Here is a 17,134-nt window from a genome sequence, read left to right as displayed (position 1 = left end):
CAGTAGATCTTCATAGAGTTCCTGCCTTATACCATTCTCTTCTATTGATAATTTCTTACCACAGAGTATCTTTCTCAGTCTGCACTGAATTAACTCATCCCTAGTTTCCTCTAGAAAAAAAAATTTTGTAGCTTAGACATTTAATTAAAACTGTGACCATTGAACACATTGATGGTTAGTTGATTGGTTGATTTTTTTGTCTCAGAAATTCGACAGAATTTAGAAAGTATAAAAGAATAAATATTTTCTTAATGTTAATTTGTTGCTTTCAGTTTGAGTGTTGAGTTTTGCTGTGTGTAAAGCACTGTGGCAGGCTCTGTGGAAGACAATAAGAAAGATAAAACATGCTGTCTACTGTTAAGGTCTTATAATCTGGTTGGCGAAGGACAGTATATATACAGGTAACTGTGGTACAAGACAGTACGTGATAGATTAGTGCCCAGTTAGAGGTAAGAACAGAGAAAGGATCACCTTCACCCCGGACTGTCAGGGAAGGCTTTGTGGAGGAAGTAATACTCAAAGCTAGATAGAACTTTTGGTAAGCAAAATCTAAGGGATAGAGGCCTGAGCCTTTTACACAGATAGTACTAGAATAGTTTGAGAAATGACTGGTCTTTAGGTCTGTACCAGAAGTTATAAACTGAAATGCCTACCCAAACCTGTCTAAAAGTATCCTGTAAGTTATTCTAATACTTGCTATAGACTCAATTAAAAATATTTATACAACTGTTTTACAGTATTCTCATTGGGTTACATGTGAAAGTGCCCCTCAGGGTGTGCTGTTTGGCCCTGCATTGGTCAACTCCCAGTTTCCAACCACTGATTTGTATGGATTGAAGGCCAGTCCTAGAGAATAGATTGTGGGGGTCTTAGAATATGTGCCTAAGACTCTTTTTTACCTAAACCAACTACTGTATCAAAAAGGAGTTTTAGCTTCATAGTTAAATTATTGAATGAAATTAGCTTTGGAATTCAGTATATTTTCATGCTTAGTCTGACTACACTTTTGAATTAATTATGTAATATGAAGATCAGTTGAAAGCCCTGATTGTTTCTGAAGGATTTGTAATGACCTTTGTACAAAACCATTTAAATTCTAACCATTATGATCTGGCCTGATTTCTTGATGTAGTTTTCTGCTTCCTTAGTGTTTAAGTATTACACTTCACTCCATGAAGCCAAAATTACAATTGGCTTTATAAACCTGCAGCACAGTATTTACAAATTGTCTTCAAGTTATTTATCCCTTTAGTGGCTTAGAACTTTAGAGACGTGTGTGTGTGTGTGTGTGTGTGTGTGTGTGTGTGTGTGTGTGTGATTTAGGCATCTCAGGTAGCATTTCTAAGCCATTTTTACCAAAGATGAAACATGTATGGTTGAACAATTTGAAAAAGCACTAACATTGTACTCAGTAACCATCTTCTGGCAAAATTCACTGAGTGTTCAGGATGGCTAAGCGCAGACTCATGAAATAGTCATTGTTTTCTTACTTTCACCAATCCTAATGCTCTAAGGACTCTTTGAGAGAGCACACAATAATTTCTCAGGCCTTAATTTCACAGTCATTAGGATAACAGCTCCTAGATAGCTAGCAAGGATATTTAGTCTTTGGGGTGTAGAAATTTTAACAGTAAATCAGAAGAATATTCTCTTCTAGGATTCTGGATCCATTGTAGCCTTTTTAAGCATGATTATTTGTAATTATAGATGTTCCAGACTTGGGATTTGACATTGATGAATTTGATGTTGACTTGATGTTGATGAATTTCATGTTTTTAAATTAGTTGAACTTGGCATATTGAATTTTGAAGAAATACAAATAAAAATGTAATTTAGTTTACTACTTAAATACTGATCAACTTCTAATAGTAATACTTTACTTTCTTGTACAGTATTGGTTATTGTATAAGTCAGTTAAACTAGATTTCTAGCCCAATGAAGAAATTCAAATAGAAACTAAAAAGGTACCTAGTATTTACAGCTCTCTAAAGCTGCTGGATCATGTCTTCTAGATTGAAGAGAGAGATACCACATTTAAAAGACAAGTCAGAATTTTGTGACACTTTTATTTTATAAAATGCCTGAAATTAATTTCAAGCATAGAATCTTTATTGACAGTTGTTTTTGTCAAAGGATAGTTTCTTAATTCTTAACAGGTTATTATGTAAAATATACTAACATGAATTAGTATTTTTAAAGAAGGGCAGCATAAGTACTCTATTATAATTTTCAACCTTTGAAATTACATACACACTTTGATCAATTATAAGAAGTCTTTTCCTGTTTAAAGAGGTCCTAACAGACTCAATTGCTTATACTTAATTCAACCTGTTTTCATCTTAAATTCATCTTATATTTATACTGCATATGTTCTATATGAAACAAGTTGTATTTTTGTTATAAAAGGTGGTTATATAAAAATATTAGATAAAATTTGGGGGTTATATTGTCATCTACATGTGTTTTATATTTGGTTCTCAATAAAGAATGAGGTAAATACTAAAGGGTTTTTATGTGTCTATTTGTAGCTAGTCAGTTACTGTTTTAGTACAGATCTCTCACATAAATGAGTTTATTAATATTGGCTCAGTGTTTAATTCACAGTTCATGTAACACTTAGTGGTATTTTTAATTCTTGTTTAGCTTTGAAAAGATATATTGTTTTTGTATTATCATTAAAAATGTGATGTTTTTAAAATATGAAAAGTAAAGAGCTTATTTTTTATTTATAGAATATTATTTAAAGACAAAGATCGGAATTGGGATGAAATAGAAAGCAAGTTAAGAGCTGAAAGTGAAGTCCCTATTGTGAAAACCTCAAGCATGGTATGGTAATTTTTCTTGAATATTAAACCATTTTTTAAAAGGCTTTATGTTCAAGGAATGATACGCTGATTTTTAAACTGTTCATTGATTTCATTTATAAAAGAAGATATAAGAGCACAAATTTGGGAAACTTTATGCTTTCACTTGTCTGTCACAGGGTTTTAAAGTGTTGACTGCTTCAAAGTTTTAGAGAGTGTGGGGGAACCTTTTATGTTTCTCACTATTAATATACTCTTGTTCTTATAATAATTATATGTTATAAATAAGCAATTTTGAAATAAGAGCGAACTCAAATATAAGTTGACATGAGTTATTTCTGTTTACTTAACAGATTGCTTGTCTCCTCCAGAATTTGTACAGATTTTTATTATTCAGGAAATCATCCTAAAATTGAGGTTTCAGTTTGTACATTTTCCATAGAAAATCCTTAAGCGCTTTTTACAGTTGTTGTAAGATTGATTAATATATCTTTGCATATACAGTATTATTATCTAACTTTTCATCTTCTATTACTATCTCACTGAAAAGAATTCAGTATTAAAGATTTTAAAATTCAAGTCTTTTTACTGAATATCATAATTATTTTATATCATGTTGCTACAGATTGGGGCCATGTCAGTAATATTAAGGATATCAAATAAAATTAGTATAAGGTTCATTGCATATCAAATAAAAATGTTTTAATTAAAGTAAGCTAATTCTTGTCATTGCTTTCCCTACAGGAGATTTCTTCTATCTTACAGGAGCTAAAAAGAGTTGAAAAGCAGCTACAAGGTAAACTTACTACTGATTAAGTATAAAGAGCTAACAGTTTTAGAACAAGTACATCCTAAGTGGTATTTCTAAAATACTGTTAATTATTTGAACACTATTTGATTAAGTGTAAGGATGTGTGAATAAAGATATAAAGTTCTACGTATTCAAATTACTCATAAAAAGAAAGCATAAATAATTAAAAATATAATTCATAGTATTATATAGTATCTATTATTTGTATCTATATAGTAGATAAATATAGATTGTATATGTATACTATATAGTATCTTATTATTTATATATATATTTATAAATTATAGTATATGAAAAATATGTAAAATAATATATTAAAATATATTTTCAGCTGCGTATATGCAGCTGAAAATGCTTGTTGACAATTAGCACTGTTTACTTGATTTGATAATTCTTAAATTATATTTGTGGTACAACACATATGAACTAATAATGGTTTTATTAAGTCATAATAATCATTTGGATGTACCACAAGAAGTGAGTGCACATTGGACACAGGGACCAGAAGAGGGAGTAGAGAAGAAAAAGAGACTGTTGGCCTCCTAGACTTTAACAGGGACGTTGTTTTTGGTGTGTCTCAGATCTTTAATTATGCACTTATGCCTATGTGTATTTTGACCTAGAAGTTCCCAGTGGTAAAACAGGCAGATTCCAAAGTCAGTTGCTAATTTTACTCAGTATTTGTTTGAATTATCGTAGGCATGGTGTGTTGGTCCTGGCTAAGTGGTTCTGAGTCTTTTCTCAGCCTCAGCACACCTAAGCGTATACCCTTACAAGGCAAAGTGGCTTGTTTACATGATTATTAGCTGGCAGGAGGGAGTATGCTTTTAAAAGGACTTCTTAAATAATTCTTCTATCTGTGATGCTTCTTTTCCTCAACTCCCACTCTACCCTATACCATGTTGAAAATCACTGCTGAAGACTTTCCCTTGTCCACTCAAGGATCTTTAGGATTGAAAGCTGGTCTTTATCTGGTCCTTGCCATGGAGAATGCAAGGTCTGTTTGGCCTGCTGGGGTTGCCATGGAATATGAATATCTAGGCTGTGAAGGATATTTATGGCTCAGTGGTCCATAAATACATATTTGTGCATGGCAGATACCCTAGCATCCTCACCAGGATGAATGAGAACATGCTATGGTAGCTTCAGAGTGTGCTATTTGCCTCAACTTTCATTTTACTCTGAACCCCATCTTAGCAACTAATCCCAATTATCTGAGTAATAGATAAAGCCAGGAGTAGTTTCTTTCAGTCCTAACCAGTATTTTCATCATCTTCTTATAATGATTAAAGCATATTTCAAAGAGACCTTTCCTGAATTCCACATCTCCAAATCATAGTCTTCCAGCAGGTTCAGATGCCTATAAGTAGCCTACTCAAGGGACCATAGAAAGCTTTCAGGTTTGTATAATCTACGATATAGATGAGCCCCAGAATTACTGAAGGTGGGGTTTTAAATCCAGAATTGGAAGGATTAACCAAATTAAAGCTCATATAAGCATTAGTAATTGAAATATCCAAATCATAAGCAATATTCATATCCAAATTTAGCTGCATCTATAGTCATGTCTTTTTCCCTCTATTCCTTTCCTTTCTTTCAGCTATCAATGCTATGATTGACCCGGATGGAACTTTGGAGGCTCTGAACAACATGGGATTTCCCAGTGCTATCTTGCCGTCTCCACCAAAACAGAAGTCCAGTCCTGTGAATGACCACAGCAGCCCGGGTCAGACACCGACACTTTGCCAGCCAGAAGCTAGGGTTCTTCATCCTGCTGCTGGTGCGGTCTCAGCTGAATTTGAGAATGCCGAGTCTGAGGCTGATTTCAGTATACATTTCAATAGGTTCAACCCCGATGGGGAAGAGGAGGACGTTACAGTACAGGAATGACTTTCTCTTGCTTGTTAAAATAATTACCTGTGGAATGACTAGAATTATTGGAAACAGCGTAGTGTTGACTTTTAGAGAAAATAAGACAGCTTGGTCAACTGCAATCTTGTTATCTCTGTCTTCTTAATTTTATTTATTTATTTTTTATCTATAACATGGAGCCATAGTAATCCTTTTGAACTATTGAGATGACCATTTGATGCACAAAGAGGAAAAATTAGATTGTGAAACTTTCACATTTTGTGGTTTTTATGATTTTCAAATTGAATTAGATAATTGCATCCTTTCCCTTCATAGATCTTTGTTTTTGTTTTTTTTTTCTTTAAGCCATGCTGTGACCTACAAGCAAACTAAATACCCAACCTTTCTGACCCCCCATGTCTCCTGTGCCAAGCTGCTCCCTGAAATGGACTTGCTCTTCGTCTGTACAGATTTGTTAAACACTTATATTTGCTTCTTAATAATAGGATTTATATTAGTATTCATTACCATTGGATACAATGACATATTGCTCTCCACAGTCAAACTGACCTTTCAGAACAGTCCTCCTTGTGTTCTAAAATTTTCCAACATATATGTGATTTATATAACTTTGTTGCTGCGTAAATTGTCTTAGGGTTTATGGAAATGAACTATTATGTTTGCACTAAGATTTGCTGGGAGTGGTAGGTGGACATATCTATATATCAATAAGGACTAACCATCGTTTTTTGTATATAGGAGATTGATAATTGTATTTGTTTTAACCCCACAGTGTTTTACTCCACTTTCAAAAAGATCAATTTGGCACTTTTTTCCCTTTTTTTTTTTTTTTTTTAGTGAAAGTAAGATTTTGTCTCATTTTAGGGCAAATGATAAGTAGAAGGATTAAACTAGACAGATAGGTTATAGGTGGAGTCTATTTTTAAAACTAAGAACATGTATACAGGTCCTGTGTTACCAAGTTTATATGTGATAGTTGAAAAAATTTTTCCCTTGAAATGATCATGAGATTAAAATTTGGGGCATTAGGAAACTTGGAGAACTAGTAGTCATAAGATTAGTAGATAGTTTCACTCCCAAGCAATGAATTGCTTCTGTGTGTTTCCCTGTAGGACCCAATAGTAAATCCTGTCTCAGTCGTATACATTTATAAGGACCCTACAAGATGACGACCAAGGCTTTGTGCCTATGCTAAACAGGAAGCTTATGAAAAGTATCTTCTATTAACTTGTTTTTTCTCTTTTCAGTAAGTTCACATTTGGATAAGTTTCAAAAGAAAGTAATTATCTTTATGTTTCCAGAACACTATAATTTTGGGTAATTCTTAATTCAGTTAAATATTATTAGTAGACCTGGATTTTTGAAACCCGTGATCCCTTCAGTTTATAAAGGTTAAAGCTGCAACTTTTGCAACTTTCATGAAATAGTCTTTAATATTTCAGCAATAATCCTGTGCTACATTTGTTTTAAGAAAGTAACTCTGTTCAATTCAAATGTTTACAGGATTTTTAAAAATCCTGTACTGTTGGGCCAGTTAATAAAGATGCAAAAAAAAAAAAACCACCTGTTTTTAGAGACATAGAAACAAAAGTCTGTTGTATAATGGATCTCATTATTTTTCTTTAAATTAAAAAAAAAAGAGCAAATGAACTGTTCTCCTTGTAAAGCTAAATTCCCCATTCTGTCTAATAAAGGAAGACTGAAAAAAATGGTTTTAAAGAGCATGAATGGAAAGATACAGTTGCTTTGAAGGAATAAATGAAATGTTAAAACAGGGTTGATCCATTTGAAGAAAGAGTAGAAAAAATTAATCACCACTGTTTCATCTTTGTTTAATGTTTGGGTACTGATAATATCAATATGGAAGTCGAAGGTAAGGAGTTGTTCAGGAAAATACTAGCATCTGTTCTACTTACATTATCATTTAAGTGTTTACACAGTTTTGTTCAATTACAAACATTTGGCCTTTTACTATGTTATTTTTATTTTGTATGAATACATTATTCTCCTTATTTATTTTTGTTACCTTTATTACTTATGTTATTTTGTTATGCATTTACAACTCCATTTTTAAATAAAGTGTTTCTGGAACTTTATGCAATTGATTGTACATTTTATTCTATCATCTGAATTGGTAATACTTCATCAGTTTATCAAATAACTCTGTATCATTTTCCAAGGTTAAGCAAAAAAAAGTTCTTCAGTTTACTGAATATGTGATAACTGTAAAATTCATACTCTTTTGAGCAAAAGAAGAAAATATTTTCTTAGCAAATTATAGTAAATACAGTTCTCTTTAGCTTAATAATCTCGTATATAGAGATAGATATTTATATATGTATTCGATTCCTGGGTCAGGAAGATCCCCTGGGAAAGGGAATGGCAACTCCAGTATTCTTGCCTGGAGAATTCCATCGACAGAGAAGCCCGGTCGACTCTTTGAGACCCCATGGACTGTAGCCCAGGGTGCCCCATGAGTGACACTAGCGGTAAAGAACGTGTCTGCCAACACAGGAGACATGAGGCATGAGTTTGATATCTGGGTCAGAAAGATCCCCTGGAGGAGGGCATGACAGTCCCATGGACAGAGGAGTCTGATGGGCTAAAGTCCATAGGGTCACAAAGAGTCCGACATGACTGAAGCAACTTAGCACACATGCACACGTAGATATTTATACACACACAGCCTTTCTTTGTTGCTGGCATGGAATCATCAGGAAGCTTTATAACTGATATATTTGGGGAACAAAGAAGAAATTTAAAATACATCTTAAATTTAAGAACTATCCATTTGGACTCATTTGTACACAAGAGTCTTAAATATCTCCCTGTTCCTGTTACTCTGTTTTCTCAACTTTTTTAGGCTTTCCATAATCTGGCTCTTTCCTTATGTGTCTGTGTACAGCTGATACAGACTCTCCACCCTGAGACAGTCTGGGGCTTCTCATCACTCTGTACTTGCTGCTCCCTCCCCTTCCTTCCTGCTTACTCACATTCCTTCCATTCTTCAGAGTTCCACTGAACTCTTCATAAAGCTTCCCTCACTTGACTGGGCCGTAGTAAAGGGTTGTGTCGTAGTTACATTTTCCCCTTCCCTTCTCCCACTATATACACATAATTTTCTTCCTTCTAAATTAATAATCTTTATTTCCTGGATAAACTGCACTTTAAAATGTCTGTGTGTTTTGCTTCCTTTGTCTGTCTCTGATTTTGCTTGTCATCTATGTCTCTGCCTGACAGGATCCTAACTTTGGAAAGGAAAAGAGAAGCTTAGGATCCAGACCCTTTCCTCACTAGCTAAAAATGTGTTTCTCTGTCTTCTGATCTGCAGGAGGAAAGCATTTTAATATCCAAGAAATCTCTTCCAATCCAAGTGGTCTGTGACTTCAAAATAATTATCCATCCTGTTTTTCTTCAGAGAAATACCCCAGGTCATATTTATTCAACAAGTGTGTAGTAGGCACTGAGGTTATTGTAGGTAAACATAAATGATTGCCTTCACAGACCTATTCTGGATTAGGGAAACAGATAATAGAAACTAAAAATTAGTTAAGTTGATGATATCAGATGGAGTAATCACATTTTCCTTTACCCTCCCAGTGGATTATTTGTATTGCTCTCTCCCTAGTTTCTTAAATGTGCATACTGCTCAACAAATGATTCAGATAAATACTGTTAATTTGGGTTTTGGGGAAGGAACATTTTGTGATCTGACTTTCATCCTCCATGTTTTTCCTCAATTTCCCTCTTTGCTGTAGTAAGGCCCATATTCTCTCTCTCTTTTACTGAAGTATATTTGATTTTCAATGTTGTGTTACTTTTCAGGTGTACAGCAAAGTGAATCAGTTATACATATGCCCACTCTTTTTTTAAGATTCTTTTCCCATATAGGCCATGACAGAGTATGGAATAGAGTTCCCTGTGGTATATAGTAGGTTCTTCTCAGGTACCTATTTTATATACAGAAATGTGTCTGTCATCCCCAACCTCCCAATTTATCTGTCCCCCTCCTTATCCGCTAGTAACCGTAACTTTGTTCTCTACATCTGTGACTCTGCTTCTGTTTTGTGAATTAAGTTCTTTTGTACCCTTTTTTTGGATTCTACATACAAGTGATATCGTATGATATTTTCTTTCTGTGTCTGATTTCGCTCAATATGACCATCTCTGGGTCCATCAGTGTTGCTGCAAATGGCATTATTTTGTTCTTTTTTTATGGCTGAGTAGTATTTCGTTGTCTGTATGTATATCTTTATCCATTCCTCTGTCGATGGACGTTTAGTTTGCTTCCATGTTCTGACTGTTGTAAATAATGCGGCAGTGAACATTGGGATGCGTGTATCTTTCTGAATTATGTTTTTTTCCAGGCATATGCCTACTAGTGGGATTGCTGAGTCATATCATATGGTAGTTCTGTTTTTAGTTTTTTAAGGAACCTCTGTACTGTTCTGCATAGAGGCTGTACCAATTTACGTTCTCACCAACAGTGAAAGGGGGGTTCTCTTTTCTCCATATCCCCTCCAGCATTTATTGTTTGTAGATTTTTTTCTTGAACTGTGTGACTCCACAAAAACCAGAAGGCACTAGAAAACAGCCAAGCCATCCTCATGGTACCCTGCGGGAAGGCATGTCAGCTTAGATACATGATGGACTGTAATTCCACCACCTAAGACTCCACACAGTGAGAGGAACAGCCGTGAAATGTTTGGATACTTTTTGATGATGGCATTCTGACCAATGTGAGGTGATAGCTCATTTGATTTATAATTTTCTAATAGTAATGTGGAGTATCTTTTCATGTGATTTTAGGCATCAGTATGTCATCTTTGGAGAAATATCTGTCTAGATGTTCCACCCATTGTTTGATTGGGTTGTTTTTTGTTTATATTGAGCTGCATGAGCTGTTTGCATATTTTGGAGATTAATCCTTTGTCAGTTGCTTCATTTGCAAATATTTTCTCCCATTTTGAGGGTGGTTTTTTTTGTTATGGTTTCCTTTGCTGTGCAAAATCTTTTATGTTTAATTAGAAACCCATTTATTTTGTTTTTTATTTTTATTCTAGGAGTGGATCCAAAAAAAAAGATCTTGCTGCAGTTTATGTTAGAGTGTTCTAACCATGTTTTCCTCTGAAGAGTTTTATAGAGGATCTATGAAAATGTATCTGATCTTACATTTAGGTCTTTAGTCCATTTTGAGTTTATTTTTCCTCATGGTGTTGAAGAGTGTTCTAATTTCATTCTTTTACATGTAGCTGTCCAGTTTTTCATAGAAGAAACTATCTTTTCTCCATTGTATATTTATACCCCCTTTGTCACAGATTAATTGACCATAGGTGAATGGGTTTATCTCTGGGCTTTCTATACAGTTCCACTGATCTATATATATTTCTGATTTTGTGCCAGTATCATACTGTTTTAATGACTGTAGCTCTGTAGTATAGTCTGAAGTCAGGGAGCATATTTCCCCCAGCTCTTTTTTTATTTCTGAAGATTGCTTGGGCTGTTCATGGTCTTTTGTGTTTCCATAAAATTGTAAAATTTTGTTCTAATTCTATGAAAAAATGCCACTGGTAATTTGATAGGGTTTGCATTGAAACTGTAGTTTGCTTTGGGTAGTTTAGTCATTTTCACAATGTTCTTCCAGTCCAGTAACATGGTATATTTCTCCATCTGTTTGTGTCATCTTTTATTTCTTTCATCAGTATCTTACAGTTTTCTGAGTACAGGTCTTTTGTCTCCTTAGGTAGGTTTACTCCTTAGTATTTCATTCTGTTTGTTGCAATGGTAAATGAAGTTGTTTCCATAATTTCTCTTTCTGACCTTTCATTGTTGGTATATAGGAATGCAGGAGATTTCTGTCCAGTAATTTTGTATTCTGCAGCTTTACCAGATTCGTTGACGAGCTCTAGTAGTTTTCTGGTGGCATCATCATACATAGAAAATCCTAAAAATCCTCGCTCCCAGAGGCCCAGAATGTCTTGATTTATGTGGAAGTCACTTTCATTATATCACACAATTTAACACTGGATTTTGGACAGGTGTGAGGCAGCTTCTTCAGTGCTGTGCTTTTGCTGCTGGATCCCAGAGGGACCCCATTAGGCTGATGAATTCTAGCTGAAGTTGCATGCAGGTTCTTGAAGAAATTATTTCAAGGCACTTCCTCACTTTAGAGAAATCCACGTTTGCTTTATTTGGATGTGGGCTGACCAGAACATTGGCAGTCCAGTGAAGGAATATTGGAACTCTCTTGCCCTCAGTTCAGACTTGGTTAACATCTTTCTGGCCTTTCTGTTCCCTACTCCCTCCCTTCTTCCAGGTGTGGTGCGTTAACTTCATACCTCCCTTTTCTTGCATCTTCACCATAAGGAAAAGCTCCACGCTGGCCCCACTCAATCTGTCTAGCACATTTCACTACCTGGAACTGATTTCTGTTGAACATTTGGCATTTTTTTTTGGTATCCGTATACACACTAAAATGTTCAACAAGTGTTAATTGATTGTGGTCTTTTTAGAGTTATTACTATACAACTTTATTCCTCTTACTACTACTATGAAGTCTAACCTTAAACTGAAGTATGAAAATTCTTTGAATTTTGAGGCATGGTATAATTAGATCTCAAAATGTTAGACATTATGTAGCTCAACTACCTCATCCATATTTGAAGTTTGAGGCTGAAACAAATAACTTGTGCCGAGTGAGGGATTATTATCTTTCCAGCCGGTATATTAAATACTTAAATGTATTATCTCTTTTAATCCTCAAAAAAAAAAAAAAACCTGTAATAAGAAAACTTATTATTCATATGTTAAAGGAACTGAGGCTTCCTGAGGTTAAGAAGTGTATTCAGCAGCCCAATTGGGATTTAATCAAGATTTCTTTAACTTGACAACAGAGGACGAGATGGTTGGATGGCATCACCAACTCAATGAACATGAATCTGAGCAAGCTCCAGGAGATGGTGATGGACAGGGAAGCCTGGTGTGCTGCAGTCCATGTGGTCACAAAGAGTCAGACACAACTGAGTGACTGAACAACAGCAACAACTTTAACTTGAAAATCCAAATTCTTTGTGACCACCCTCTGCTGGCTCTTTACCCAGCAGACAACTTGGACAGCCTGGATAAGCTAGTGCCCTGTTCCTTTTCTTCAATGCTTTGTCTCAGGACAGTGACCACAAGTTTGAGGAGGTCATTGGGTCCCTCCTGTACTTTGGGGTAGAATTCATTGAGCTGGGGAACCTAATAAACTTCTCCAATGGTAACGAGCAATGACCAAATGTTATGAATGTCTTCCTTACCTGGAACACAAATCCCTTGAAAGAATCATGAACTGTCTCCTAGAAATCGGGATATTGATTTCTTCAGGGAGAATGCTATCAGGAACCATGTCAAGTTACGAGACGACTCTTGCTCTACTCTTGGTTTTAAAGATACAAAACCCAGGGCTGTGAATATGGAATTGCTGTCTCTAGTGAGTCCATATCAGACCTGTGACTAAAGAGTTGCCTCAAGCTATTCATTACAATACTTCTAAGCAAGGCAAACTGGAGAGAAAGAAATACCCTTAGAACCAACAGGGAATTACCCTGGAGCTTTATTAGAGACAAAACATGGATGGAGTGCAGCAAGAACTGCTATTTCCTCCCAGAAAAAGATAACACGGTCTTAACCTTATAATCAATTATAAGAGGGCCTCCTATGCCAACTATGAGGGTAGGGGCTGTTGGATTTTCTCTGAATAAAAGAATTTCTGCCAAATTTGAAATGAAGAAATGAGTAAATGTTTTAATTGTATATATATGCACAAATATATATACACATACATAATACATATATAAAAATTTTAGATCTTATATATTATCTATACATATCTGTGTGTGTGTGGTGTACCAGACATTGCACTGTGTGTGTGGGGGTGGGGTGGGTCACCAGACATTGCACCTTTGGTTAGCCATTTATTTCAATCTTCAAAAATTCTTAATGGAAAAAATTTCAATTTCCTGGAAGACTGTAAAAGGCACCTGGAACAGTTCTTTGCTCAAAAAGATAAAAAGTTTTGGGAAGATGGAATTATGAAGTTGCCTGGGAAATGTCAAGACAGTGGGAAAAAACAGTCATTACATTGTTCAATAAAGTTCTCAGCGAAAATGAAAAGTGTCTCATTTTTACTTAAAACTGAAAGGACTTTTTGGCCAACCCAATAATAAAGTTGACAGAATTAAAACTAGTTGAAGAGATGTAAATGTGGGAAGATGATATAATATTTTTTAGAGTTTTGAATGTTAAACAGTGAGTGAGTGCTGGCTAAAGAGATGGAAATTCTTGAAAGAGTTCAGGCATAGATAGGAGTCTATTCACAAAGATTTCTGGGAGGAAGGTGTGAGCACAGGTCAGAGCTAGTAGGAAGAAATGGTAAAAAGGGTTTTTAGAACTTGGTGGGCATGTGTTTCAGTTTCTGTTCTCGGGACTTCCCTGGTGTTTCAGTGTTGAAGACTCCACGCCCCCAATGCAGGAGGCCCAAGTTTGATCCCTGGTTAGGGAACTATATCCCACATGCTGCAACTAGGAGTTTGTATGCCATAACTAAAGAACCCGTATGCAACAACTAAGATTCAGAGAAGCCAAAAAAAAATAAAACACCAGTTCAGTCGCTCAAGTCGTGTCCGACTCTTTGCGACCCCATGAATCGTAGCACACCAGGCCTCCCTGTCCATCACCAACTCCTGGAGTTCACCCAGACTCACGTCCATCGAGTCAGTGATGCCATCCAGCCATCTCATCCTCTGTCATCCTCTTCTCCTGCCCCCAATCCCTCCCAGCACCAGAGTCTTTTCCAATGAGTCAACTCTTTGCATGAGGTGGCCAAAGTACTGGAGTTTCAGCTTTAGCATCATTCCTTCCAAAGAAATCCCAGGGCTGATCTTCAGAATGAACTGGTTGGATCTCCTTGCAGTCCAAGGGACTCTCAAGAGTCTTCTCCAACACCACAGTTCAAAAGCATCAATTCTTCGGCGCTCAGCCTTCTTCACAGTCCAACTCTCATATCCATACGTGACTACAGGAAAAACCATAGCCTTGACTAGACGAACCTTTGTTGGCAAAGTAATGTCTCTGCTTTTGCATATGCTATCTAGGTTGGTCATAACTTTCCTTCCAAGGAGTAAGCATCTTTTAATTTCATGGCTGCAGTCACCATCTGCAGTGATTTTGGAGCCCCCAAAAATAAAGTCTGACACTGTTTCCACTGTTTTTCCCATGAAGTGATGGGACCAGATGCCATGATCTTCGTTTTCTGAATGTTGAGCTTTAAGCCAGCTTTTCACTCTCCACTTTTCACTTTCATCAAGAGGCTTTTTAGTTTTTCTTTACTTCCTGCCATAAGGGTGGTGTGATCTGCATATCTGAGGTTATTGATATTTCTCCCGGCAATCTTGATTCCAGCTTGTGCTTCTTCTAGTCCAGCGTTTCTCATGATGTACTCTGCATAGAAGTTATTAAGCAGGGTGACAATATACAGCCTTGACATACTCCTTTTCCTATTTGGAACCAGTCTGTTGTTCCATGTCCAGTTTTAACTGTTGCTTCCTGACCTGCATACAGGTTTCTCAAGAGGCAGGTCAGGTGGTCTGGTATTCCCATCTCTTTCAGAATTTTCCACAGTTTATTGTGATCCACACAGTCAAAGGCTTTGGCATAGTCAATAAAGCAGAAATAGATGTTTTTCTGGAACTCTCTTGCTTTTTCCATGATCCAACGGATGTTGGCAATTTGATCTCTGGTTCCTGTGCCTTTTCTAAAACCAGCTTGAACATCAAGAAGTTCACAGTTCACATATTGCTGAAGCCTGGCTTGGAGAATTTTGAGCATTACTAGCGTGTGAGATGAGTGCAATTGTGGGGTAGTTTGAGCATTCTTTGGCATTGCCTTTCTTTGGGATTGGAATGAAAACTGACCTTCTCCAGTCTTGTCGCCACTGCTGAATTTTCCAAATTTGCTGGCATATTGAGTGCAGCACTTTCACAGCATCATCTTTCAGGATTTGAAATAGTTCAACTGGAATTCCATCACCTCCACTAGCTTTGTTCATCGTGATGCTTTCTAAGGCCCACTTGACTTCACATTCCAGGATGTCTGGCTCTAGGTGAGTGATCACACCATCGTGATTACATTGGTCGTGAAGATCTTTTTTGTACAGTTCTGTGTATTCTTGCCATCTCTTCTTAATATCTTCTGCTTCTGTTAGGTCTATACCATTTCTGTCCTTTATCGAGCCCATCTTTGCATGAAATGTTCCCTTGGTATCTCTAATTTTCTTGAAGAGATCTCTAGTCTTTCCCATTCTGTTGTTTTCCTCTATTTCTTTGCATAGATCGCTGAAGAAGGCTTTCTTATCTCTTCTTGCTATTCTTTGGAACTCTGCATTCAGATGTTTATATCTTTCCTTTTCTCCTCTACTCTAGATTTTTAATTTTTGCTTTTATTTTATTTTATTTTTTTAATTTTTTAATTTAATTTTATTTTTTTAAAAAAAATCACATGCTCCCCATCCTGAACCCTCCTCCCTCCCAACCTCCCCATACCATCCCCCTGGGCCTTCCCAGCGCACCAGCCCCAAGCATCCAGCATCGTGCACTGAACCTGGACTGGCATCTCGTTTCATACATGACATTTCACATGTTTCAATGACATTCTCCCAAATCTTCCCACCCTCTCCCACAGAGTCCATAAGACTGTTCTATACATCAGTGTCTCTTTTGCTGTCTCGTACACAGGGTTATCGTTACCATCTTTCTAAATTCCATATACATGCGTTAGTATACTGTATTTATGTTTTTCCTTCTGGCTTACTTCACTCTGTATAATAGTCTCCAGTTTCATCCACCTCATTAGAACTGATTCAAATGTATTCTTTTTAATGGCTGAGTAATACTCCATTGTGTATATGTACCACAGCTTTCTTATCCATTCATCTGCTGATGGACATCTAGGTTGCTTCCATGTCCTGGCTATTATAAACAGTGCTGCGATGAACATTGGGGTACACGTGTCTCTTTCCCTTCGTACCTTTAAGAACCCAATCTTCAGGACCCATTTTTCACTAGGGAGCGAGATTACTGGCTTGACTGCTCTCTCTCCCTTTGGACTCTCCTTTTTCTCCACCAGGTCGCCCGTGTCTCCTCCCTAACCCCTCTCTACTCTACCCAACTCTGTGAGTTTATGTGTGTTCCAGATGGTGGAGAACACTTAGGGAACTGATTACTGGCTGGATCTGTCTCCCTCCTTGTCATTCCCCCCTTTTATCCCTCTGGCCACCTCTGTCTCCTTCCTCCTTCTTCTCTTCTCTGTATAACTCCGTGAACATCTCTGAGTGGTCCAGTTGTGGAGTGCACATAAGGAAGTGACTACTGGCTACCCCACTCTCCACTATTGATTCCACCTCATCTCATTTGGGTCACCTCTAACTCCCTCCTCCCTCTTCTCTTCTCCATGTAACGCTGTGAACCTCTCTGAGTGACCCTCACAGTACAGAAACTTTTCATCTTTAACGTAGATGTATTATCAATTGCTGTATAGAAGGAGAAGTTTTGAAACTACTGTAAAAATAAGACCGATAACTGGAAGCAGGAGGCTTAAGTCCAAACTCTGA

The 17,134-nt window shown here is 36.5% G+C and overlaps 1 protein-coding gene across 32 annotated transcripts in view; it reads left to right on the top strand.

The window, feature by feature from the left end:
- Positions 1 to 7,583, top strand: part of CEP170 (centrosomal protein 170) — a 132,436-nt gene extending 124,853 nt beyond the window's left edge. For 19 of the 32 annotated variants that reach the window (XM_086344873.1, XM_086344870.1, XM_086344869.1 and 16 more), the window contains 3 exons: positions 2,733 to 2,826; positions 3,549 to 3,600; positions 5,216 to 5,609. In XM_086344873.1, coding sequence (XP_086200999.1) covers positions 2,733 to 2,826; positions 3,549 to 3,600; positions 5,216 to 5,505 — 436 coding nt within the window. In that variant the 3' untranslated portion in view covers positions 5,506 to 5,609. Of the gene's footprint in view, positions 1 to 2,732; positions 2,827 to 3,548; positions 3,601 to 5,215; positions 5,610 to 5,832 lie in introns of those variants that run through there. The other 13 variants (XM_086344871.1, XM_086344868.1, XM_086344864.1 and 10 more) reach the window with 2 other exon arrangements.
- Positions 7,584 to 17,134: the final 9,551 nt, after the last annotated feature.

This window comes from Bos grunniens, chromosome 16, assembly GCF_055505025.1.
Source record: "Bos grunniens cultivar Pamir isolate PY7600 chromosome 16, Bosgru_T2T1.0, whole genome shotgun sequence".
Classification (NCBI taxonomy): domain Eukaryota; kingdom Metazoa; phylum Chordata; class Mammalia; order Artiodactyla; family Bovidae; genus Bos; species Bos grunniens.
This window is presented reverse-complemented; position numbering and strand designations above follow the sequence as displayed.